This window comes from Eretmochelys imbricata, chromosome 6 (genome assembly GCF_965152235.1).
Source record: "Eretmochelys imbricata isolate rEreImb1 chromosome 6, rEreImb1.hap1, whole genome shotgun sequence".
Taxonomy (NCBI): Eukaryota; Metazoa; Chordata; order Testudines; family Cheloniidae; genus Eretmochelys; species Eretmochelys imbricata.
Window position 1 is genome coordinate 5,155,144 of NC_135577.1, and position 27,881 is coordinate 5,183,024.

Here is a 27,881-nt window from a genome sequence, read left to right on the forward strand (position 1 = left end):
GAGCTTTGGATCTGTTTCTGGCTGGGGGTGGTTGAAAATTTCCCATCTAAACTTTCTGTTGATGTGGGCGGGGCGGGTGTGGGGGAAGCAGTGGTTGCCTGGTAGGGGTATCTGGTCATCCGCAGAGGTTGATCATGAGGTCACCTGACAGAGAGTAAGATGGTTATAAAAGGGCAAAAGCTGCTCAATTTGGGCTCTACCTGGCCATGTTTGACCAGCTAGAACTGAGAGGAGCTGCATGTAGGAGCTAGATGAGGAGGGAGAAGAGCAGTCTTTCTGAACATAGATGAATACACAAGGGGACTCCCAAGGAAAGGATGAGCTAGTGAGGCCCATTGAAGTTAGGATGTGTGTCCTTTTCTAAATAAGTTTGTGCTTTATTGGTGAAGTGTTAGCTCTGCCATGTTAGATTCCTGTTCAGAGTGTCTCTCTCTGTCTTATATTCTTTACACATACTGTGTGGCCCTATGGGAGAGTTCAGCTGTAACCCAGAAGGCTCACACTGTTTGGTGGCATTCTAGGACAGGGGATGTTTAAGCTATGGCAGAGTCTGAAAAGTCTTCCCTGAGCCCAGGGACTAGGCAGCTAGATAGCAGGTTCTAGCTCTCCAGAAAGGGCGCTAGGCAGAGGGCCTGCACCCTGATTGCGTGCCTAGGAACCCCAAGACTGCAGCAGTGTCTGGCTCCATTCAATCTCTGGCACCTTAAAACAACTGGGGATCCAAGATGGGATTCCCCTCAACACAAGTCAGTGCATATCCAGCAAAGGGAGTCAGAGGGGAACTGTGACAAATACTCCCTTACAATAGTGCACAGACTCTCCCCGAGTTACGCAAATCCGAGATTATGGAAAAAGTTCCATAAACTAGAAATAGGAGTTTCTTTTGGGTTTTTTTGAGCATAATGGTCGGAGTTACGTTTCCGACTTACGCAAAATTCGAGGTACACAAGGCATTCTGGAACGGAATGCTTGCATAAGTCAGGGAGCGTCTGTATTCTTTGCAGCCTCGCAGTCATTCCTGAACATGGGAAACTGAATTTCCAAGATTAACAGTCTTGGATTCCTTTTTTTTTTTTTTGTACAAGCCACAGAATACAGTTAAAACAAAGAAATCAGAGCTATGACACAGAGAATTCACTATTAATTCATCACTGGTTTATTGGTAAGCACAAATCCCAATAATTATATTAACTGAGAACAAACCTTCCTGTTGATCATCCTTCTAAAGGCGTCCTTCACCTCCTTGTTCCTCAAGCTGTAGATCAGGGGATTCAGCATGGTAATTATGAGCATATAAAACACAGAGATGATCTTGTCTGGGTATGTGGTGTAGTCGGAAGTGGGTTGTAAATACATGAAGATCAAAGTCCCGTAGAAAATTGTTACGGCCATCAGGTGGGAGGCGCAGGTGGAGAACGTTTTGCGTCTGCCCTTGGCAGAGTGGATCTTCAGAATGGCAATGAGGATGTACATGTAGGAGAATAGTACAATGAGAATCGTAGTCATGACCACTATAGTGGACAAGGTGAAATACACCATGTTAGCGTTGTGGGTGTCGGAGCAGGACAGCTTAAGGATTGGGGGGATGTCACAGAAGAAATGGTGGATGACATTGGAGTCACAGAAGGGCAAGGTAAATTATAAATGGAGTCTGAACAACTGCGTTCACAAAGCCACATATGTAGGAAGCAACCACTAGTAACACACACAGTCTCGTTGACACGACGAGGCTCTAGAGCAAGGGGCTACCAAGTGCTAGGAAGTGATCAGATGCCATTACCGCCACCAGGCAAAGCTTCCTTGGTCAGAAAGTTACAGACAAAGAAAACCTGTGCTCGGCACGCAGCGGGAGAAATGGGTTTGGCCTGAACCCCAAAGTCATCAGCAACCGAGGCATTACCAATGTCAGCAAGAGACAATCTGCTGAGGAAATAGTGCCTGGGGGTGTGGAGTCGGGAGTTGAACCTGATCAAGATGATCATCCCTAGATTCCCCGCCAGGGTGATAACATAGATCATTGGAAACAACACAAAGAGGGGGACCTGAAGCTCCGGATGATCCATGAATCCCTGGAAAAGGAAGTCTGTAACCATAGTGTAATTTCCCTCCGCCATTTCTTCCACCCATGTTCTCCTCCTTTACAGGGGAAAAGTGAAACATACAATTAAACAGGAGCCAAGAAAGGACCAAGAGCGAATCCTTCGCACTCATTTTGACTCCCCTCGGCCTGAGCGGCCACAATGTACTTTTCATTCCCTATGCTCCCTAGCTGCAAGTTGGGCCTGGGCCCAGGCTCCCTCCTACCTGGAGCAACTCAGGCTGTCTGGTCCAATTAACTCCCCCTGGGCAAGGTGACAGGAAACAAAATGTGAGGTGCCTGGCTGCTCTATGGCATCCTGGAGGGGGAAGACCCCCCACACATGGAGACCCCAGAGCTCTGATTAAGATGAATGGGACTGTTAATACTTCTCAGAGCTATTGTTTTAGGCAGCCTGCAGACTCAGGCAGATGGCACTGCATTGGCTATGCATTGAAGGTCAATTCCACAAAGGGCTAGACACCTGAGGCCTATTTAATGAAAGTGGAGATTCTGGGCCACCATTCTGGAAGCAACAGGGTGAATTCCATGGCAAACTTTGTGACCACAGAATCACACTAGTGCAGAAGGACTTGTACTAGCTGAAGATTTATTTAAAGTTTTTTTTTTCTGATGTTAAGGTGTCAAGAAGGTAGACATTTATCAGCTGAGAAAGATAAAATCATCTTTGTACGGTAGCATTGATCCAATATTGTGCTCTGATATTTTTCATTGAAACTGTATTAATACAAGATAAAAAAGAAGCCCCATGAATGGGGTTGGGTACGGGGTCAACTCTTGAATCCTGGAGGAAGCTGCATCTGAGTGTTCTTCTGTGGGTTTCTGTCCTCTCACTATTACTCACCATGGGCTAAACCCTATTATCCCTTGGCTCGAGTCTACCGAGCAGAGCTTAAGGGTAAGGCATTTCCATGAGGTAGAAAGGATCCTAACGACAGCTGGGCAAAATTCTTTGGCTGAAACTTTTTTTCAGAGAAAAATGCGGATTCAGCTACACCAGAATGTTTGCAAAATTGTTTTGGGTTCTTCGGGTGGGAAATAAATTCATTTCCCCACTGATAAACCTTGCTGTTCAATGTCCCACCTCTGCATGGAGGGGCGAAAGGACAGCTCCAAATCAGTGTTGGTGAGAACAGGGGCTTGTCTGCACTGGGAAGTTATTCCTGAGCAAGGTAATAGGTGAATGTAAGGCACTAGAGCTATTCTGGAATAGCTCCTGGTATGACCTCTTAATCCACTGGATTAAACTAAACTGGAAAAAGAAAAGTGGCCACATAGAGAGTTACATTAGGTACCTGTAGAGTCAGTTTCCCATATCAACCAGCCCTAAAGCAATAGAATTGTATCACTGGTGAGAATAGGGCTAATCAGTAGATAGCAATGATGAGAAAAAAAAAATTATGATCAAAAGAGCTGTGTGAATACCTGATTTCTTGTTTTGCTGGCTCTTCTGAGACATAAATGAAAAATTTAGTTTCTGGTTGACTCAAATTGATGTGTTTTTTTCAAAAATTTCAATTTTTTTGGCTGACTGACAAGTTGAATGAAATGTTTTGTTTGATCAGTTGCTGTGTTTCCAATTGTTAATTTTTTAAATAAAATTAAAGTAAATTTTGAAACAAAGTCTTTTAAATGGGAAACTTAAACTATTTAGACCTTTTAGATTTTTCTGAGGTTTTAGTTCAAAGCAAAATAATTCAGCTCATTTGACACAAATTCATAAAATATTTCAGTTAACCCAAATCTGCGTTGCTCAGAAAAACAAGTATTTTGGCCCAATTTTCCCCCTACCCCCAGTTCTGCTGAACAATATGTCATGTTGCTTAGAGCAAAACTATCCCAATTCAATTTACTCATGAGGCTCACATTTTCAACAGTGAGGGTGGTTAACCACTGGAATGAACTACCATGGGAAGTGGTGGATTCTCCAGCTAGAGATGCTGTGAAATCAAGACCCAGTGGCTCTCTGGAAGACACACTTAATAAAACACAAGTTAATGGGTTTAATACAGAGGGTAACTGTATCAAAGTGTGACCTGAGTTACACAGTCAGACTAAATGATCTCATTGTCCCTTCTAGTTCCTAAAATATACGATCAATTTATAGCATTGCTGTTAGTAAACCTATAAAATCACTATATGGCATTGATAACGAGGAGCCCTGTGGCACCTTAAAGACTGACACATTTATTTGGGCATAAGCTACTGTGGACTGGAACCCAGAAGTGGGTTATAGCCCATGATAGCGTATGCCCAAATAAATGTGTTAGTCTTTAAGGTGCCACAGGACTCCTCATTGTCTTTGCTGAAACAGACTAACCCAGCTACTCCTCTGAAATATACGGCATTGGTGGGAGTAACATTACATGAACATTATTATTGATAGTACTTAATTAATTCATTAGAATTAGGCTTAATCCCAACCCCCTTCTGTTAGGTGCTGTACAAACATATAACAAAAAGACAACCTCTGGCCAAAGGAGCTTGTGATGTAAGCTTAAAATAAGAGACAAGTACAGATGGAGAACAGATGGAGAGCAGAATAAGGTGACAAAAAGATAATTGAAAATAAAGCTGTATAACAAGTATAGAAAGCCTTGTCATAATATGGGTTTTTTTTATAATTTTATTTTTTTAATAATTTTAATTGATAATATCAATGTTTATTTTAAGCCTTTTTGTTTTAAATGCTTAAACCTTTACAGTCGCAGGAAATTATGGGGGATCAGACAATGGGAGGTCAGACATATTCTTTGTAATGACAGCTAACACTGAGATTCTAAAAGTTAAAGCTTTGTAACTGTTAAAACACAAATTGTCAACATCACATGTCAAAATAAATATCCTTAAATCAAACTCTAGTACATTCTCAAGCAGCAATTTTTCTTACTCTTGCCTAGCTGTAAATTTCAATTATTGAAGGCAATATTTTTTTCATTGGTTTGTGTGCTTGTGGGGAAATCAACATTTACCAACATTTATTGAGAAAAGTCTATTCCTTCCAAACCTAAGTATATGTGATAATACTGTTGAGAATAGATGTATATAGCACTGGTATGAATATAGATGTGATCAATATAAAGACAAGTGCAAAGTACTTCACTCTGGAAGGAAAAATCAAATGCACAAATACACTGTGGGGAATAACCAGCTAGGGAGAAGTGCAGCTGAGATGTATCTGAGAGTTCAAGTGGATCACAAGTTGAGTATCAGCCAACAATGAGATGCAGTTGTGAAAAAGGCTGTCTGGGGTTTATTACCATGAGTGTTGTATGTAAGACAAGGGCAGTAACTGTTTGGCTCTACTTAGCACTGGTGAGGCCGCAGTTGAAGTTCTGTGTCTAGGTTTGGGAGTCACACTTTAGAAAAGATGTGGGCAAATAGGAGAAAGTCCAGAGGGGACCAAGAAAAATGACAAAAAGGGTTTGCACAACTTGATTTATTAGTAAAGGTTGAAAAAAAATTGGGCATGTCTTGTTTTGAGACAAGATGACTGAGGAGGGACCTCATAGGCTTCAACTACGTTAAGGGCTGTTATAAGGGGGATAGAGATTAATTTTGTCAGACTCACAAAGCCCTTATGAGGCCCAGACGCTAAAGAGAGCAAAAGTATTGAATTCTCATAGTGCAAGTTACATACTGAGCATTAATCAGAGCAACACATGAAGAAATTAAAGTTAGAGGCAAGTTTTATTTTATTTTAAATCTCAGATAACCTTTCAGGGCAGCATTTCAAATAGATTCATGGTCAAGAAACAAGGAAGGGTGTCTGTTGCAACAGCCACATAATGACAGGACATTAGGTAACATTGTTCCTTTAAAGCAATTGTAAAACATAATTTTCATATGCTACATCAGTTCTTTGAGTTTCATTTAATTCCTGTACAACATTTGAGATACACAAATGAAGGCAGTGACACATAGACGACACTCCTCTCCTTCTTCCAATTGTTCTTCTCAATTGACTGGAATTGTCATGGTGAACAAATTAGCTGAGAATGTTTTTCCAGTTTATCACCCTCTTAAAAGAATCCTTAACCTCCTTGTTCCTCAGGCTGTAAATAAGGGGGTTCAGCATGGGGACCACCAGGGTATAAAACACAGCAGAGATTTTCTCCTGTTCCAGCGAGTAGGTGGAACTGGGTTGTATGTGGCTTAAGCTTACAGGTCCATAGAGCATGGTGACAGCTGTCAAATGAGAGGTGGAGAAGGCTTTCTGCCTGCCCGTGGCAGAGTGGATCCTCACGATAGAGAAGAGGATGTACAGATAAGAGATGATGACAATCAGGAGGGTGGACATGGCAATAACCCCAGAGAACATTATGAGGAAAATCTCACTGATGTGGTTATCAGAGCAGGCGACCTTCAGCAATGGGTTAGTGTCACAAAAGTAATGACCGATGACATTGGGCCCATAGAATGACAACTTCAGCAAGCCACATGTGTGGGTCAGTGAGTTCACAAGCCCCCCTACATATGAGCTGGTCACTAGATGAATACAGACTCTCTTAGATATAACAGCAGTGTAGAGCAGAGGGTTACAGATGGCTACATAGTGGTCGTACGCCATCAGAGCCAGCAGGAACCCTTCTTTGGTCAAAAACATGACGAAAGAGAAGTGTTGGGCAATGCAGGCAGAGTAAAATATGTTTTTACACCCCACTAAGAAATTCACTAGCATCCTTGGAGCAAAGACTGAGGAGTAGCAGAGGTCAACGACAGACAGGTTACTGAGGAAGAAGTACATGGGGGTATGGAGTCGGGGATCAACCCTGATCAATACGATCATCCCGAGATTCCTCACCAGCGTAAGAACATAGATCACCAGGAACACTGTGAAGAAGGGTATCCTGCATCCCAGGAGGATGAACTGGGTCACCATACTGTGATTGCCCCCAGCCATTTATACAGGGGTACATGAAACCATACCTGTTGGGATAACAAGAGCGAGCAGCATGGAAGAAGGAAATTTCATGGCGTGAATTAAATTTGAATGACACCACCGGGCTTGAGTGTGGGTAGTGAATATCTGACAGGAAACCAGCTGCCGTGATGTCTGGGAAAAGTTTGGATGGACCTTTAGATTTAAACTCACTTTTCATGAGGACTGAGATTTTCAAGGCTGAGTAGGAGATTTTGACATCCAAGTCTCTGTAAATGTGACTGGAATTAGGCATTCAGTTCCCTGTAGGGAGTTTCCAGATTCATGTACATTATCACAAATTTTCCCCAATGAAATATACCTGGCGTGTGTTTGAGTTTAGGAACTAGGTACTTTATATTGTCTGCTCACTGAGGGTAAATTAGAAAGCACTCATAATTTAGTTCATCCCAGATAATCCTTTTAGATGACTACAGTTATGTCCAGTCACTTGGTTACTGCTGCTTCATAACACATCCCCTGGCAGTGTTGCTGATCCCAAGCATTTGAAAACCATGAATCAGGCTTCCAAAAATCATGCGATTGGCTTAAAATCTTGAGATCTTTTAAAAATAATACACGAAGGGTTTAGAGAGGGGGAGGGGAAAGGTAATTCTTTTTAGTGCAGGATTTTGATATTTCAGAATTTGTTTGGATTAGGAACAAAACCCCAGTATTTGAAGTCTCTGAAAAGGGAATGGATCCCTGGAGCCATGTACATTGGAAATGTTGGATGTCCCCAGCCCCCAGGGCAATCGGCAAGTGTGGTGACTCCAAGGCCATGAACTCTGGAAGCTCTGAGGTTGATAGCAGGCCACAAGGCAGGTTGCCAAGGAGCTGGGCAGGTTAGCTAGCAGGAAACCAGGCAGGATTCTGATGTAGGCAGTGTTTCCCTGATTCCATGGCGCTGCAGTGAAATTGGCCCGTCTTCAAGAAATGCTCCAATTTCACTCAGTCAGCAAATTGCAATGGAGCAATGTTTCATTGGAATTTTTCTGACCAGTTCTAATTGTGGTCTTTTGATTTGCTTGCTGGTTTCTGGGCCCTGAAGGGGGTCATGTTTTTAAGCTTTTCTTAGCAACCCTGAGGGCTAGAAACATACTTTAAAAAAAAATCTGAGATTCCTAAGTGATCACATGGCTGAAGGAGCTGGGGCTTTAAGAGAAGCACCAGATATTATGAGAATTGGTAACTGTGCCTTTGTAGTGGAGACAAGCCCTATGTGTACAGAGCAGCCATTGAAAGATTTGGTTGTCCTATTATGACACCCTTTGAGGAACAAATGGGCCCTCGATTTTGTCTCTATATCTCTCCTCAGGGTGTCCTTCACATCCTTGTCTTCAAGCTGTAGTTCAAGGGGTTCAGCATGGGGATCACCACCATGTAGAACACGGAGGCCATTTTGTCTGTGTGCAGTGAGTAGCTGTCGCTGGGTCGGAAGTACATGAAGAGAATTGTCCCATGGAAGATGGAGACGGCCATCAGGTGGGAGGCGCAGGTGTAGAAGGTTTTGCACCTGCCCTCGGTGGAGCGGATCCACAGCACAGTCGCAATAATTAAGATGTATGAGGATGGTCACTCAGACTGCCAAAGAGGAAAACAAGGATCTGGTTAATGGCTAGAAGAGGGGAGCTTTAGAATTGGGTTGATATCACAAAAAAAAAGATTCAGGATACTGGAGTGGCAGTAGGATAATCTTAGCAAACCGCTCGTGTATATCACAGAGGTCAGGAAGGCCCATAGATATGAACCAGCCGCCAGCCGTAGACAGTGCTTTGGTGACACGATGACCGTATACAGCAGCGGGTTACAGATGGCTACATAATGGTCATACGCTATTACTGCCAGCAAAAGGCACTCAGAGATGACAAACAATAGGAAGCTAAAATATTGGATGATGCAAGCTGTGTAGGAAATAGCTTTCCTCTCTGCTAAGAAGCTCATCAGCATCTTGGGAGCTATGACTGTGGAATAAAAGGCATCCACAAGGGACAAATTCTTGAGGAAGAAGTACATGGGGGTGTGAAGTAGGAGGTTGATCCTGATTAAAACCATCATCCCCAGACTCCACACCAGGGTGATACCATAGATCACTAGGAACACCACAAAGAGGGGGACCTGCAGCTCTGGGAGTTCTGTCAGTCCTGTGAGAATGAACTCGGTCACTGCTGTACAATTTCCTCCAGCCATTCATTCAGCCTTGGGCGCTAGCTGCTTGATCAACCATAAAGGAAATTAGTTCTTATGCAAATGGTGTATCTATTACAAAGAACTGCCTTAGACAGTAGTAGGATCCATGGATCTCCATTATACCTGGAAACAATAACATGGATAGAGGTACGCACAGTTTGCATCACACTTACTGGTTATTGGGTGACACCGAAATATACCTCCATGTTTTTAAATCATCGGCTACCAGGCAGTACACATTATGCACATACATTCATTGAGGAAATGTTTCAGAACTTGAGCTTCTAAATTTATCCCTTCTGGACACTGCAGCCATGCTATTTTCCGACTAAATCCTGTAGCTTCTTGTTCTTTGGCTGCTAAAAAATTACCACACGTACACTTGTGATGATCAGACTAAAAGCATGTAGCCAGGGGTGAATATTTCTGAGAAAATTAACAACAGTGAACATATTTTTAGAAACATATATCTGAAGGAAAAATCTAGCAGGCCTAAACTTATAGGCCTAAAACTTTGCTCAGGCTAACTGCGTATACAGAGCATAAGAAGAGGGTGAGGAAAATTCCATTGTAGAGCAGTTACAACAGCACGGCTTAAGAAATGGAACCATAGCAGCTAGAAGTTAGGAAAGACCGTTAACCGCAAAAGAACAAACCTGTCAATAACAGGAAAAGCTTGTTTTGCTGTATTCCAAATAAGGCAGAGCAACTGTTAAAAGCTTACATTATATACGAAATAAGGGAAAATGGAGATGGTGCAAGTGTGCTTGACCAATTGTGGTTTGGGGACAGAACAAATTTGCAACAGTCAAGCTTATGAAACATATAGCCGCAACAATTGTGTTAGCAAGGTCGCTGACCGCAAAAGAATGGACAGTGAATAACAAGAGGGACCTAGTGGGAGAGACGCTTGTTTTTGCTTTTGACCCGTGTTAATTTTGCAATGTATTCCAAATAAGGTAATTAATACAGAAGTATGTGTAATTTGTCTGTGGTTTTAAGCTTTAAAAAGCTGTGTGTGCTTTGCTTCGGGGGGCAACTACTTTGAGCTGTTACCCCCTCCTGCACTTGTAATCAATAAAGGGGCCTCAGGCCTGTTTCTGATCCAAACACAATAAGTGGTTAATTTTCCACCATACATCTTGGTGCCCGTGACTCGGATAGATGGCGACCCCCGAGAGATGGAGGACCGCGAGCTGTTCCCCACCAGACCCCGGGCCCATCAGAAAGGTAAGAGATTTTGGAAATCTCTATATTGGGTTTCTGGAAGAGAACTGCCCGTAGGCTCTGGGCTTGGGTGAGTTGTACGCTCTATCTGGACTTTTTTGCTGTCAGACACGCCTGATGCCCTTGGGGTAGGTTAGAGTCCCATCCAGGTTTGGTTTTCCAGGGAAGAGCCACTGGTTGTGGCTGGGCAGGTCATGGATATACCTTGGTCCGTGTGCCAGTGTGAAAGTGAAGGTCGGTAGACCGGTGTGAGTGTGAGTCACAGGAAGATGCTCAGAGTGCCCTGCAAAGTCAGAGGTATCTCTAAAGCAAGGCCTGTGACTCCATCTAGTGGACATCGTGATAAATGCCCTGACCTTGGCTGTTTTCCTCTGCATAGCATGACCGGCGAGGGGCCTGTCTGGGTCTAGAAGTGTGTGTGATCCCATCCCTTCCATCCTTGGATGGTCTGTTTCCGTACCCTCTTTCCTCCCCTGTCTCTAGCTCCCGCCCCAAAGGTGGCTTGACAAGCCACTAACTGGTCTGATCACCTCGCCTGAAGCGACAGAGTATGCGGTGCCAGCCAATGCTCTTTGCTGAAGAGCAAAACAGTGTAAAACAGTCATGGAGACCCTAAACAAAACCTTCCCTGTGTGAGCGTGACGAGTGAATTGAGTTAAGTACTGGGGGCCGGGAAATCCAAAAAGGATTCCCCTCTCGCCAGGTGAAGTACTGGGGGCCGGGGGATCCAAGAGGATTCCCCTCTTGCTAGGTACAGATGGGGGCAGGTGAGTCCAAAAGCATCACCGTCCCACCAAAAGGCACACCAACATACTACATGTATGCAAATTATAGTCCTTTCACTTGCAAGTTTCTAAAGAAATCAAATCGGTATGCCAGAGACAATCCGAAATTACAGTTCCCCTTAGAGGGAAGTTTCGACCTTGACAGGATTGTGCAACTCAGAAGTGCACGTCCTGCCAATAATGTTGGACAAGGTCAGTGGGATGCATATTTCGATTGGTATGGGGAAAGAGAAAAACGGCATCGTGAATCTCAAATGAGGAGTCCCAAGGACTCCCAGGAGAAACCTAAAACACAATTAAAAGAGGCAAAGGAGAAATTAACTCTTTCCCCAACCCCAGCTGGCCAGCAAATACCCCTTTACCCTTCCAGGCCCCTTCAGAAAAATCCTTCGGCCCCATTAGCAGATCTTATAGATTTATACTTAGAATGAAGGCAACCGTCCATCCAACCCAGGAGGAATAAATGGAGAGGGCAGTAGACCCCACATGCCTCCACTGGACTATGTTCGGGAGGCTGACTCCACTATCCAGGGACTCCTGCCCCAACCAGTAACACCAATGTCAGCATCTACTTCACCCCCTTCCCCTGAGTCACACACAGATCCCACAAGAAGATCAATCAGTATCGTAATAGACTCGGTCCAATACCCATATGACTGATTAGACGGACTGCCAGGAAATTCATCCAGACTGCCGGCATGGAATACTAGATAACAGAAGTTACAATCCCAGGGGCCCCTCACTTCCAGCCCTCAGCCCCTGTTTTCCCAGCATGAAGCAGCGTTCCCACTGTGCCAACTCCCAGGCCCAGGTGCTGATGCTTTGGGTCATGCAACCCTGGTGACCGTACACGCCCCTTGGTCTCCCACGAATTTGTATAATTTGATTGAAAAATTTCCTAAAATAAGGGAAGACCCTGTCAAATTTCAAGAAGAATTAAGAACAGTCATAAGCTGTTACAACCCTAACTGAGCAGATTTAAATCTACTCCTGAGAGGGGTTCTGCCCAGGGGAACATTAAATCGCCTCCCACAAGAGGCCCAGTGGCCTAACAACGACCAAGGCCATAATAGGAATTTAAATACAGACAGGAACAACCTGCTGGATGAAGTTCTTAAAATCTGCCCAAAAAAAGGCAGCTTGGACTAAAATTAATGCTTGTAGACAAAATAAAGGAGAAAACCCTGCTGACTACATGCAGCGCCTTAAGGAGGTTTTCAAAAGATATTCTGGCATAGATAATGCAGAGGAAGATGCCAAACAAGCCATAGTGGCAGCCTTTGTCCAGGGACTCAATCCACAATTAGGAAACCATTTAAAGCTTGGTATCGTGAATTGGGAGGGAAAAAACCCTAACGAAATTTTGTCAGCCACCCAGCATTACTCCTGTCAGTTAGAAAAGAAAAAGGATGACATCAAAACTAAATTAATGACCCTCCAGAACATACAGAATAACACAACAACCGTCCATTAAGGGGAAGAGGAGGGAGACCCAACAGAGGTCCCCACCATCCCCCTACTCAGGGGCAAGGCAATGATGCCTGCTACTGTTGTGGACAGGTGGGCCATTGGAAAAATAATTGTCCCAATCACTTTAACCGACCAATCGAACCTGCCCTTGCACCGCAATATTCTTCCCCTGTTCCCTTGTGCCCTCAAAGCCGTTAGGATAGCCAGGAGACAGGTGACATCATCGCTCCACTTGTCCCTTTAAACCAGACGGGATCATATGTAAACTGTATAATTAATGGCACCCCTACCTCTTGCCTGCTAGATACCTGTGCATCGCAATCCACCCTCCGCGCGGACGACTTCCCTTCCCTTCCCTTCCCTTCCCTTCCCTTCCCTTCCCTTCCCTTCCAGTAATCTCAGAAATAGTGAATGCACTAGGACTGAGCAACACTCCTATTCCCCATCCCATCTCCTCACCTCTGACTGTCTCTATCGGTCCTCTGTCTGAGCAACATGCTTTCCTCCTCAGCCCCTGCTCACCTATTAATCTTTTGGGAAGAAACTTGCTGTGCAAACTAAATTGAACAATTTATTGCACCCCAGACGGTGTGTATTTGGATGTCCCAGATCCCAGTCAAAATGAGGTCCTGGCAGTCCTGCAATTGAGCACTTCAGAGGAGAAGTTCTTGTTGCAACAGGAATTGCTGGCCAAGGTTCCTTCCTGTTTGTGGGCCGAACATGTCAACCAGGTAGGGTGCATCAGGACTGCTCGACCGGTTCAAATTTGCCTAGATCCGGCGACACTCCTTCCTAGAGTTCAGCAATACCCTCTCTCAAGGGAGGCCAAGGAGGGAATTTGCCCAGTAATTACCTCCCTAATTAGGCAAGGAGTTATTATTCCTACAGTCAGTAAATGTAACACCCCCATTTTACCTGTAAGGAAACCTGGCATGCAGACTTGGCGCTTTCTCCAGGATCTCCGTGCTGTCAATGTCACCGTTCTCCCTATCTACCCAGTTGTCCCGAACCCTGCTATTGTTCTCTCCTATATTCCTTCCTCTGTCATTTATTTCACGGTTGTTGACCTCTGCTTGGCTTTCTTCTCTATCCCTGTCCACAGAGATAGTCAATACCTGTTTGCTTTCACTTACCAAGGGTGTCAATACACTTGGACCAGGTTACCCCAAGGTTCCACCGAATCGCCCACCTTGTTCTCACAGATCCTCAAAAGGGATATGGATGACTTTGAGTTTAAAATGGGGTCCACTCTGGCCCACTACGTAGATGACCTGCTGTTGGAATCGCCATCTTTAGAGGCCTCCAAAACTGATTCCCTCATGCTATTGCGAGCTCTAGCCAAGAAGGGTCATAAGGCTTCCAAGTCCAAACCACAGCGCTGTCTGCCCAAAGTCCACTGTATGGAACATGATATTTCATCTGGAGAGAGACGCTTGTCCTCTGCAAGAATACAAGCCATCCTCCAGGTCCCTAAACCAACCGCTAAGAAACAAATGCGCGGCTTCCTAGGTATGGCCGGGTATTGCCAACAGTGGATCCTTGGGGATACAGCTATTGTTAGACCCCTGTCAGAATTAACCCTTGATAAGGTCCCTGAGCCCATTCCATGGACCCCAAAAGCTGAGGAAGCATTTACTAGGATTAAGAAAGCTCTTACCTGGTCCCCCGCCTTGGGCCTACCTGACTACCAGAAGCCTTTCATTCTCTATCGTCATGAGAAGGAGGGAATACCCTTGGGGGTCCTTACCCAAACTCATGGTAGCATATTATAGCTCACTTTTGGACCCTGTAGCAGGTGGACTCCCTCCTTGTCTTCGGGTAGTAGCTGCAGCCGCTTCCCTTGTGGAGACTTCTACTACTCTTGTCTTGGGTTCCCCCTTATGTATTGCCGTCCCGCATGCTGTGATCACCCTGCTTCTAAAAAGCAAAACCCAGCATCTCTCTAACTCCAGACTAACTAAGTATGAAATGCTGATTTTAAATGCATCAAATGTAACTCTTACTTGCTGTCCTGTCCTTAACCCCGCTTCCCTGCTTCCCACGGCAGCTGAAGGAGAACCCCATGACTCTTTAGCGGAGACAGCAGAACTCTCCACTCCTAAAATTGATCTAAAGGATACCCTGCTTCATAATCCTGATCTACTATTCTATGTAGATGGGTCCTGCCTCAGAAATCCTGCAGGTCTACTTGTGGCTGGCTATGCTATTTGTTCCCAACACAAGCCCGTGGAGGCCCACTCCCTTACGGGAGCACACTCAGCCCAAGTAGCAGAACTTGTCGCCCTTACCCGTGCTTGTACTTTAGCCAAGGACAAGTCTGTTACCATCTACACAGACTCTCAATATGCCTTGGGGTGCTTCATGATTATGGGCACCTATGGAAACACAGAGGATTTCTCACTTCAGGTGGGGGAGGGCAAAGATTAGTAATGGGCCCTTTGTTGATGCTCTTCTCTCTGCCCTTCAACTCCCTTCTGCCATTGCCATTGTAAAATGTGCTGCTCCCCAGAAAACTTACGACGATGTTACCAGAGGAAATGCACTGGCAGATGCCACTGCCAGACAGGTGGCCCTTTCCGGATCTCCAGCTCCATTTGATTTCATTTTCCTCAGTTCCCCTCCATGCCTGCCTCTCTCCATGATTTAGCTCTTATGCAAGATTTGTCCCCAGATCCAGAGAAGGACAGATGGAGGCAGGATGGGTGTACTTTGCATCCGGATGCCTTGTGGAGCTCCCCAGATGGCCGCTTGTTGGCGCCCAAGGCTGTGCTCCCCTATCTTGCTCGTGCGTCCCATGGATTGGCTCATGTGAGCAAAGGGGGGATGATCACTTCAGTACTGCGTCATTCGTATGCCCCAAATGTCTCCATTATGGCACAGCAGTACTGCAATTCTTGTCCGACCTGCCTAGCCCACAATAGCGGCAGACCAGTTCAGACAAAACCCTGCTGTGCATCCCACTCCGTGGGGACCTTTTGTAAATATCCAAATCAATTTTATCAATATGCTAGGGTGTTGTTCTTATCAATATGTTCTGTCTTTGTCTCTATGTATTCTGGATGGGTAGAGACCTACCCTTGTGTTAATACCTTCCCTCACCATAGCAAAAAAATTGTTGAGACTTTATTCCTTGGTTTGGTCTACCTCTTTCTATTACCAGCCATCGAGGTACCCATTTTACAGGCCAAATCATGCAACAGATTTGCAAGGCTCTTAACATCACCCAACACTTGCATTGTGCCCATCACTCCCAGAGTGCGGAGGCGGTTGAGCGCAAGAATGGGGAACTAAAAATCAAAATCTCTAAGATCTGTCCTGAAACTAGCCTTAAATAGCCTGATGCCCTACCCCTTGCTCTCATGTATATGAGGAGCACACCTACACGCAAACATGGCCTGTCCCCATATGAAATCCTTATGGCCAGACCTATGCATATGCCAGCATCCCCTCCCCTACTCCCTTGTCAATTGGATCTGCAACTAAATGATGATACTGTTATACCATACTGTTAGACGCTAATTCGTTGTGTTAGGTCTATCCACTCACAGGTCCAAAGTGCCCTGGTGGAACCAGCTGACACACCATGCCATCTCCTTCAGCCTGGAGACTGGGTTTATGTTAAGGTATATCAGAGAAAGACTTCTTTAGAACCTCTCTGAAAGGGCCCCTACCAGATCCTACTGACCACCCATACAGCGGTCAAATGCAAGGGATTAGTCAACTGGATCCATGCCTCCCACTGCAAGAAAATAACACCACCTTTGGACCCAGATGCTGAGGATTTTCAACCTCCAGATCCAGCTCCCAGAAACAACTAGAGTGATCATGATGGCAACCCTGCTTCAGGCCCCAAAATGGAACCTAAGTACAACCTCAGGAAGAGAAAGTGATATCTCCTGTGATTCGCCTTTATAGCCAGCTAAGTCTTCAGGCCTGCTGGTAAAGGGGACTCCGGAGATCAAAGGCCAGAATAAAGCCTTTAGAAGTCCAGTGGAGAGCCTAGCGCCCGCTGGCACCCAGTTGCCATGACCGACCCCACGGTCAGAATAAAGGAATCAGCCATGGTGCGAAAATGGTTGATGCCTTCTGTTTGGTTCGTATGCTGTAACAAAGTTCCTCCTCTACCTTGGTGGGTCTTACGCTTATTGGCAGATTTGCTCACCTTTGAGCTTCACGGCAGCCCCCAGTTTGGCCGTTTTTGTGAACCCACAGACCCAAGTCCACTCTTCCTGTGTCTGACCAGGAGTTGGGAGGTTTAGGGGGAATCCGGGCCCACCCTCTACTCCGGGTTCCAGCCCAGGGCCCTGTGGAATGCAGCTGTCTAGAGTGCCCCCTGGAACAGCTGTGGGCTACTGTGGGCTCCAATTCCCTGGGCTACTTCCCCATAGCCTCCTCCCAACTCTTTCTTTATTGTCACCATAGGATCTTCCTCCTGGTGTCTGATAATGCTTGTACTCCTCAGTCCTCCAACAGTATGCATTCTCACTCTCAGCTCCTAGTACCTCCTACTCTCGGCTCCTCACATGCACACCACAAACTGAAGTGAGCTGCTTTTTAAACTCAGGTGCCCTGATTAGCCTGCCTTAATTGATTCTAGCAGCTTCTTGACTGGCTGCAGGTGTTCTAATCAGCCTGTCTGTCTTAATTGTCTCCAGAAGGTTCCTGATTATTCTGGAACCTTCCCTGTTACATTACCCAGGGAAAAGGGACCTACTTAACCTGGGGCTAATATATCTGCCTTCTATTACTCTCCTGTAGCCATCTGGCCTGACCCTGTCACAATGGGTAACTATGTTCTTGCTACTATTGCTGAACTTTCATGATACAGTTATGTTCTTTTGGATGCACAAAGCCACCAGGAGTTTGCCAATAAAAGACCCCTTTGAAGAACCGGATGCAATGTCTGTAACTACTCCCTTGTATGATGCTATAATAGGGATGTTCCAAGAAAGGAAAAGGAACATCTGCTGCACTGGAGCCAAGGTACAAGAATTCCTGACCACAAAAAACATTGAGAACTGGCCCTGGTGGAAGAGATGGAGTGTTGTACACTGGCAAGGAGGAAGTTGTGGCCTCTTTCCTTGGGACTGTGGTGTTACTTGGTATTTAGGATTTCTCCCAGGGGCTGCACAATGCACTGTTGGGCAAGTGCTCTGGGGATGTACTGCTCTCCCTAATTGGCTTCCAGACAATGAATATCAAAACCGCCTTGCTACCATAACCATCACCCCCACCATCCCTTCCCCATTAACCTCACCACCACCCCCACAACCTACCCAAACATAGACGATACCATATATTCAAATGAAACCCAATGGCCAAGACCTTCACATTTAAGTGATTTATGGGCATTTTGCTCGGAGAACTTATTCTTTAAGGTTCAGGACGATTCATATGAACGAATGATTAAGTAGAGAACAGATGGGTTGGTGTAAATAGAAATATATGATATCACTGCAACTGAGCCCCAAAAGTCAGAGATTGAAATTGATGGGGCCCATAGTGGGACAGATATGATGTCCATTCCCGGATTTTGTAGCATGCTAAGCAAAAAGGGCCCTTATTGTTATTTGGTCACCCAACTGGTAAATAACCAAACAAATACCAAAAATGTTTGCTCTGCTGCTGAAAAAAATTACCTGTACTGAAAATATCCCAATAACTGATCATTTAAACTGTACCATATTGCAGTATGCCCCGTCCCATGCTATTGATGCTGAGGCTTCTCAAAAACATATTAGTGTTCAGCCATCAAATCTGGTACAATACTTCATCAAAAAAAAAATGGGTTGGAGTTTCGATGGACTGCAATTAATGCTACATTAGGGACTGGAAAATTTACACTACCCTTATCTAGTTTTCAGATTACCTGTATATATCCTAATTGTTCAAAAGGGGCTGCCATCAAAGCAATTGGATTTCTGCTCAAAAGAAAAGGGACTTGACTGGACACATATGGGATGGTGCAAATAGCATAGCAGCAATCTGGACTATCCATAAAGGCCATCAACATGAGGAAAAATTGGGATAGCTGGAAAAAGCCATGGGCCTTATTACTGGAGCACAGCTAGCCTAGGTTCAGGCTGGTGTTGGTGAATTATCTGTTGTCTCTGCCCTTAGTTCAATGACCCAAAAGCTGTTAACAGAGATGGTACTGGGTATCGCCAACACTGGAAAGGCATTGCAGTGGGATCAGGCTTGTTCAGAGGTTCAGGATTTTCTGAATGACCAGCTTATGGCCATTCAGAGGGATCTTGAACATCAGGCATGGCCTACTGCCCTTACAGATACCTCAGGAGTTCCATCTAATCTGTGGCCGTGGAGACATACTTGGAAATTTTCTGAGTGGAAATGTAGACATCCACAGTGCTCCTTCCAACCATACAGGCCGGTCGGAGGGGTATGAACTCCCACCTACCGAATCCTCTTGGGTCCATGGGGAGGATGCATGTGGGATAGGATAATTCACCGAGACGTTTGGGAACTTAAACTACCTGGTATGCCCAACCGATTTGTAATCAGTGCTCCTGGAGTAACGCCCGACATTTGGGAAGGGATTGGAAGCCAGTGGACACTCTGGCCATTGGAACCCCCCCAACTTCAGTGTGTATGTAAACTAAAACCAGGAGAGGTTGTCTCTGTCCATGACAACATTTGTTGGGAGGGTATGGGACACGGGAATACCCTGACAGGACACCTACTTTTCCAGGCTAATAATAGTTGTGTGCATGTTGAGACCACTACCCTGAATGATGTACATTTTAATCTCACCACAGTCGCAGGCAATCATATCATTTACTGGCCTGCAGATAAAACTCTACAATTAGCCCTCAGGTTCCAGATACCCTTTAACTGGACTGCTTTAGTACCTGATGGATTCCAAAATTTGCTTTCAATCTTACCTGAACTTCAGAAAATTTCCGAATTCCCGGGACAAATTCACATACTCCAAAATATATATCAAGCCGAAAAAAATGCCTTTTATACTGCCTATAAAATGTCTACTTTGTATACCAAAACTGATGTATCGTGTTTTGTAACTAAAGCTAGTCTACAATCCCAACCACATCATATTATCGCCATGGGAATGTTGTTGCTTTTACTGCTGTTTAGCATAGGATTGTGTTATTGTGACTATAAAAGATGTATTTACCATTGCCTGTCCAGCCCTAAACCTGGCAACCTCAATTCAAGAAAGCAGGTGGCACTAATGATTGTAAATGAGATGTATGACACAGTTTGGGCAGAAGAACAGGAGAACGAAACAAATTAACAGGCTCATGGCTATGGAAGTTTAGGCCCAATTAGTGGTGCCAAAGAAAGGCACCAAAGGGGGGAATGTGGAGGAAAAATCTAGCAGGTCTAAACTTATAGGCCTAAAATTTTGGTCAAGCTAACTGTGTATACAGAGCATAAGAAGAGGGTGAGGAAAATTCCATTGCAGGGCAGTTACAACAGCACAGCTTAAGAAATGGAACCGTAGCAGCTAGAAGTTAGGAAAGACTGTTAACAGCAAAAGAACAAACCTGTCAATAACAGGAAAAGCTTGTTTTGCTGTATTCCAAATAAGGCAGAGCAACTGTTAAAAGCTTACATTATATGCCAAATAAGGGAAAACACAGTTGGTGCAAGTGTGCTTGACAAATTGTGGTTTGGGGACAGAATAAATTTGCAATAGTCAAGCTTATGAAATATATAGCCGCAACAGTTGTGTTAGAAAGGTCGTTGACTGCAAAAGAAGGAACACCTGCACTCCCTACTGTCCCCCAGAGCCCAGCTGCAGCCTTCCCAGCCAAGACACTCACACCCCTCCTTTTCCAAAGCCCAGGGATCCTGAGGGATAAAGAACCTGAGCTGGGTCCTGTGCTTGTATGGAATTCCCTGCATGTCACCTCCTTCTTTCAGGGTGTGCCAGGAACCTTTCATCTCCATCTCCCTACCCTGGTAGTATCTTCTATGTGCAAGCTGGGAGCTGGGCTCTGCTGGGTCCAGTCGTCCCGAGTGGCAGCCAGCTGCTCTGCAATGCCAAATTGTGGGCGGGAGAGGGGTGTGGAGGAAATTCTGCACAGAATATCAATGCGGTGTGAATTGTGCATTGTTCAATGGTGCAGAATTCCCCCAGGAGTAATGGGGAGAAGAGATGAGAACAAAGATGTCACTCAATACACAGCAGGAAGATGCTCAGATATTATGGTAATGTAAGTCTATATAGAATAGAATCAGAAATTGGAGCTTTCTTTTGGACCTCCTTCCACCCAAATGTGGAAGATCAATTATCCTTGTGAAAGAAAACAGGAATAGAAATAGTGGGCACAGGAGTAAAAATCTCTTCTTGAACCCCTACTCCCAACAGAACAATATATCTCAGGGCAATTATTCTGTACCCAAAATGTCTGTCTGCTACATGAGTCTTAGTTACTTAATTGGGTGAGTCCGTCATCAAGAGATCTGAAAACTCCACGGAATCTGTCTTGGCTTTATAAGCTAACAATAAACACTTCATCTTAAAACTCTGTCCTTTTACTAATGTAAATCCTTTGATGTCTTTCAGTAAATGCCAGCTTTCATCAGCAGGTAGGTTTCAAAGGGATATATTTGAACCAAACTGGGATAAATAATGGGGTAAACCACTGTATTTTTCTAAGCTAGAAGTATCTTCTTTTTAGTGTAACCCTATTTTATCTTATTTATTGGTTAGTCAAAGTGAAATGTAGCTAGAAACCCGGAAAGCTGAAATAATAGGAAGCATACATTGCAGAAATTGTTCATGATGGACAAGATTCTGAGACCACTCTCTCTTGTTGGGAAGTAACTTAATGTTCATATTGCACCATTCATTTACATTGGTGAGTCATGGAGCAGCATTAGAGCTGGTTGGAAATTTTAAATTATAATTAATTTACATAATTGTGAATGATAATTAAATTATAAATTTTGTGGGAAACTTCATGGAGCTCCCCCTCCTCCCCCATGACCATCACCATTTTTAGGAAAACAAAACAACAGTGCCCCTCCTCTCTATGTAAATATTTTGGGATTGAAAAAATGTTATTAAAATCTGTAGGGTTTTAGGTTCCAAATTTCACCACAATGAAAATGTCCCACCCCAAATATTTGGAGTTTGGCTTCCTTTGTGTTCCCCATGAAACACCAGGGGAAGTTGGACTCAACATGGGTACCAGTATATCACATTCTGGTCCTAAACAAAGAAGGGGCTACATAGATGACAAACAGTTTTACCAGTGTTACACAAGAGTTAGGAAACAGCAAAGTTGAACATACAGGTGCAATCTTAACTCTTTTCCTTTTGCATATGCATTGTTAGAGTTCAGGTAGTTTGAAGTCATTTAAAGTTTTGCCGCTTGTCTTTAATAAGATCAGGATTTAGTGAAAAATATAGTCATATATGCAACTGACATGAAAATCATTGATATATTTCTAACCAGTAAAGCAGAACTAAATGACAAACTAACTTTTCTGCAACACTGAAAAAAAATGTCCATGTGGCTCCAAGTACAAAGTCTGTACTGTATAGCATGGAGGTAGTGTGACAGATAAGGCTGAGTTTGCTTCCACTCAAGCAGAGATTCAGTGTGGTGTGCTGAGGTCACTGCCTTTCAGGCTGACCATATTAACTCCTTGTTTCCTTGTACGCCCCTATTAATCTGTCTGTGTCCAGTTGTTGCCTCTTGACGTATTTAAGCTATGTCCTCCTTGTATTGACAGCACTACACCCTGACTAAAGAATGAATTTTCTGAGAATTTGCTAGTGCATCTGTTAATTAATTTCAGAGTTAAAATGAATTTAAAAATATGTCCTTTAAAAATTTAACACAGTGTCAAACCATTTATTTCTCCCTAAATAACGAAACCCAGATCCTCCCTATTTCAATGGAAATTACCAAAGAACTAAGTCTTGGGTGGATCTGGGGTATTGGGTGGTTTTTGAAAAGAACTTTTTAGGTCTTTTTCCATGTTATTTTACTTAACTGAAAATGTCTCCTTCACAGTAAAGTGTATTAACAAAACACTACTGATAGTGTCATAGTCTTTGAAACAATTCACATAGTAATTTGTTTCTAAATCATTTTACATGCAAGCTCATTTTCATTAGTACTCTGTGCTGTTATATTTCACATGCTCAGTGTTGTGTACATACGAAGTGCAGCATACTTTTCATGGGAATGGTTTCAAGGGACACTCAGCCAAATTCTGCACCTTCTACCACTGGGTTATTTTGAGAGTAAGTGCATTAACTACTGTGCAGTCACAATGGATTCTAACAACTTGTCAATTGAAGGATTTAGATTTATTGATAAGAATATGCTATTTCAGGCATGCAACATGATTATACAATTGATGATGGTACAGTAATTCACTCAGTTACCATGTTAACCAACAAGCGGCACTGAACTGGGACTCTCTAGAATGCAAAGCAGGAGTGTCTACAACTTGGCTAAAGAGCTAGCCATTGAAGCAATGGGCTATAACAGAAGCACATTGCCTGTAAATCAGGCAGTGAATGGGACACACATAACACATACTAACCAGTGGTTACAGATCACTATGTACATTAGGATCATACTTTGCTATGCATTCCAGAGTGTTTTAATTTGTCTACTGTCTAGTCTATGAAGATCTTGCAGCTATTTCCAGCACTCACAGGGAGACGGGGCAGTCAAAAGTCCAGAGTCTGCCTAGAGTGCTGTATACATGTAAATCAGTTGCTATAAGCATTATGATTAATTCTTTTTCCTTGCAGATAACCAGGAAGTTAGACAAATGACTGGAGACAATCACACTACAGTGACCAAGTTCATTCTCGTTGGATTAACAGATCGTCTGGAGCTGCAGGTCCCTCTCTTTGTCACGTTTTTTTCTCATATATCTCATCACTCTGCTGGGGAATATAGGGATGAACTTGGTAATTCATATTGACCCACAACTCCACACGCCCATGTACTTTTTCCTCAGCAACTTGTCTTTCCTAGATGTCTGCTATTCCTCCACCATTGCTCCCAATATGCTGGTCAATTTCTTAGTGGAGACCAAAGACATTTCTTATAGTGGGTGCCTTACGCAATATGGCTTCTTTGTTGTGTTTGTCACCACTGAGATGTTCCTCCTGGCTGTGATGGCGTATGATCGTTATGTTGCCATCTGCAACCCGCTGCTCTACACGGTCATCATGACCAAGAGGGTCTGCATAATGCTGGTTGTTGGGTCGTATTTCTGGGGCTTGATTAACTCTTTGATAAACACAAGCAGTTTGCAGAAATTATTCTTTTGTGATTCCAATGTCATCAATAACTTTTACTGTGATCTCACCTCTCTCCTGAAACTCTCCTGCAGTGATGTCTCTGTCAACGAGAGGCTACTCTTTACCTGTGGCACTTTATTTGAAATGAGCACGTTTCTGATCATCATCATCTCATACATTCTTATTGTAATTGCTGTGCTGAGGATCCGTTCTGTCCAGGGCAGGCGTAAAGCATTCGCCACCTGCGCCTCCCACCTGATAGCTGTTACTCTATTCCATGGGACAATTTTCTTCATGTATTTGCGACCCAGTGCCAGGTACTCACTGGATACAGATAAAATAGCCTCCGTGTTCTATACGATAGTGATCCCCATGTTGAACCCCCTGATCTACAGCCTGAGGAACAGGCATGTGAAATGTGCTGTAAGGAAAGTGCTAAGTAGAAAAGTGATTATTACTCAGGGAAAATCTAGCATAACTTCCTTCCGAGTAACAAATGGGGAAGGGTGATAGGAAAAAGGGTTCTATGCTGGGGTGGAATCTAGAATTCCATGCCAGCGGCCTCGCCGGAAACAGTGTAAAGGCTCTTCCAGGTCACAGATGTGTTAGGTGTTTATCAAAAACACACAATGTGCATTGCATGATATCAATTCACTAAAGTCAGCTATATCACTTAAAAGTTCTATGCTATCAGATCCTGAGTAGAATAGCATTGTATCAGTCAGCTCTATTTTTATTTTAAATAAATAAAACACCTTTCATGTAACCCCCATCTTCCCAAGTGCTCAGCCCACTCTCGTGGTGAACTGGATGATGTACCAATACTCTTGACCCCTACTGGGTGGAATCAGTGTGATGTTCACAGCATACAAATAGAGACGTTAGATAAAAGCCTAAAATACACTTTCAGAAGGTTGCAACATAACACTTTTATTTCTTTAGAATTCAGAACAATAACATACAAGAACCTCAGAAGAGGGAGAGACAAAGCAGGCTGCTCCCAAAGGCTATGTCTACACTGCACACTCCTTAGGGTGGCATGTAAAGCCCCTGACCTGGCATGCCTCCTAGCACCAGTATACATAGCAGTGTAGATGATGACGCATTGCTTAGATGAGTAAAGACACACCTGAACCCATAAGGTATGTACCCTGCATGGTTCTGCACATGACCAACCAGTGCCTCCTCCATCTACACTCCTGTTTTTAGCAATGCAGTGTCACTCTATGTCACTGCCTCCTCTCTGCCAGAGCCTTTCACTTCCACATCTAGCTACACACTGCAGTGTGGACAAAATCTTCTTTTCACTGCATTGTGTACCTACGCATACCCTACACACCACCACCAGCGGTGCAGTGTAGACATACCTTAAGTCAGAGTGGCAAAACTCACCCACCTTGTTCTAAGTTAGCTCTCTGCAGAATGACTGTGATCATAAGTTTCCTTAGAGAGCCTCCTAGGCTGCAGGCAGGGCCAGGAAAACTTGAAATTTAAAATGATCGGTTACTATAGTAATAGTTATCAATATGCCACAATCAACACTGCACAGACATGTTATAGATCACTATGCTGCTCACAGCTAATAGAGAGGATTAGTCCAAGTTGAAGGGGTATTTTGAAACACTTCTCTGCCCCTTATTGTTGTCCGCTTCTGAGTGGCCACAGTGTGCAGCACAAAGACAGCCATAGAAATCGGAGCTGGCCATGTTTGCTCCAATAGAATCATAGAACTGGAAGGGACCTCCCGAGGTCATCTAGTTCAGTCCCCTGCACTCATGGCAGGACTAAGTATTATCTAGACCATGCTATAAATTGCATTTTTCTGTTATTCCAAATGATTCAAAGTTAATTAATCAAAGATGGACACAGTAAAGCCAATTTGTTGATAACTCATGAAAAGAAAAAGGGGTTAAGGAATTGTCCTCTGACCATATCTTTACCAGCTCTGGAAGGGGTTTGTAAGTGTCTCCACGCATAGCTTCAGGAACTAGGAAAGAAGAATGGCAATGAGTTACGACCAAGTGGGAGAACGTGAAGATGTCACAGACTTCCAGAGTTTGTTCTATGCTCTGGCCTTTAAATAGTCTCCTGGGAATCAAGCTTTAGTTTGCCAGGATTTTCCCCCAGGCTGGAGTGTAAACTGTTGGGAAAAAGTATCTCTGATCAAAGGGTAGACATTCTTATCCCAGAGAGAACAGACCATAGCCCTAGAGGAAAAGGGGGCAGGGAAGGACTTCGTGCTGGGAGGGGGCAACACAGGGTAACCCCAGAAAGGGAGCTGGATTTTTTGCATATGTAGAGTCCTGGGGTTGGGAGACAGCTCCCCAAAGGGCCAGCCAACATGCACAGCCATCGGTGAGCAAATGTAGCCTGAATCAGAAAGTAACAAGAAGTTGCCCAGAAGAGGCAGTTTGAGCAAAAGGCACATCCCAGGAGAACGGAAAGAATATTTATGTGCATAGATTGTTCTCCATGTCTTTTTTTTATTTGTCAAAGACTTAAAACAAAATAGACACTTTAAAAAGTATTAAAGTGCTTGATTTACAGATCCTCAGGCTATTCCAGTTGATACCATCTCCAGATCTAGCTCCACCAGTCCTGATTACAAAAGCTCTACATCTTTTTTCAGGAGACCAGGTGAGGGTACGTTTTTGTCCAGACGTGTTTTGTGTTGGCTGAGGTGGCCACTGCACTTGCTTTTGCTGTTTTGTTGTGGATTGTGTTTCTACTCATCTAAGCTGGCACATACATCTTTTTAGGTCTTTAAAGTCTAAAGACAATGACTAATGTATGGGAGGAACAGGAAACTGCAGTGAAAAAAGCCTAAACTAGGATGAGGATATTCAGAGAAGGGTAAGGGAGTCAGGCATAAGGATGTTCCCATGGCTGAGGTGCTACTCCTGGATTTGGTAGACCCAGATTCTGCCAAAGACTTCCTGAGTTACCTTCACAACTTGCTTTGTCTTGTTGTGCCTCAGTTACCCATTAGTGGAAAGGGGACGGTCATAATTCCTGACCTCACAGGGGTGTAGTGAGGCTAAATTCATTCAAGGTTGTGAGGTGCATAGTTGTTATGCTGCTGAGGGACAGGTGAATGCCATGGATAGGTGGGTGCCTGTCTCTCACTTAATTTCAGATGGATCAATACAACTAACTTTCAAACAATTCCTTTGAAAAGCCCAGATTAGATGATTTAAGCAGCAGCTCCGTGCTCGCCTGAATGCATTGGATTTTACCTAGTTTTTAAACACAAAGCAGACCTGAACTTGGGCAGGGGTTGGCTTCTTAGTTAATATAAATACTTTATGTTTACAAGATCACCTCCGGTTTAATTTGCTGGTCACTCTGCAGTCTAATAGGCCCTTCAGTCCACAGTTCTCCAACACTGGGTAATGTGACGTGCCATTCCACAGTGAGTCAAACCCTAAGCAAAAGGCACAGCCATTTCTTACACTGCCTCACCTGTGAAGTTGTGAAAACGTGGCTGAACGGGGTAGGGCTTTAGCTTAAAAATCCATCTTTTCCCTATAAGGGTTTGTACGCATGCTAGCGCTGATCTTCTGCCTGACTGGAACAAGGGGGTTCTCAAGTAGCTAGATATCCAGCTTCCTTTCATTGGAAACATGAAAACGGCAGGGACAAACAGGGAGGACAGGTTTTTAACTATTTGGACCATTGCATCTAGCATGGTCCATTTTTGCATGCTAGGTTGCTGCGTGAGCATACTGAGCACTGAGCCTGTGGGCACAGAGCACCTAGCTTCCATTGAGGTCACCCAGGGAGGCTGGATGTGCACATTACAGGAAATAGACCGTCAGGACAGCACAATCCACTGAAAAACAGCACAGTGCTACTTGCAACCCAGACTCTCCCTGTGTGGCTCTTTGTCCTGCCTCTGTTGGCTAGATCAAGAGCGGAGCTTTATGAGAC

The 27,881-nt window shown here is 44.1% G+C and overlaps 1 protein-coding gene and 3 pseudogenes across 1 annotated transcript; 1 reads left to right on the forward strand and 3 right to left on the reverse strand.

The window, feature by feature from the left end:
• Positions 1 to 1,182: 1,182 nt before the first annotated feature.
• Positions 1,183 to 2,114, reverse strand: LOC144265971 (olfactory receptor 5AP2-like; annotated as a pseudogene).
• Positions 2,115 to 6,086: 3,972 nt separating this feature from the next.
• LOC144266326 (olfactory receptor 5J3-like) lies at positions 6,087 to 7,001 on the reverse strand. Its single transcript, XM_077819776.1, has one exon. The coding sequence runs from the start codon at positions 6,999 to 7,001 to the stop codon at positions 6,087 to 6,089; it is 915 nt and encodes a 304-aa protein (XP_077675902.1).
• Positions 7,002 to 8,151: 1,150 nt separating this feature from the next.
• On the reverse strand, positions 8,152 to 9,209 carry LOC144265972 (olfactory receptor-like protein COR5; annotated as a pseudogene).
• Positions 9,210 to 23,473: 14,264 nt separating this feature from the next.
• On the forward strand, positions 23,474 to 24,461 carry LOC144265973 (olfactory receptor 5J3-like; annotated as a pseudogene).
• Positions 24,462 to 27,881: the final 3,420 nt, after the last annotated feature.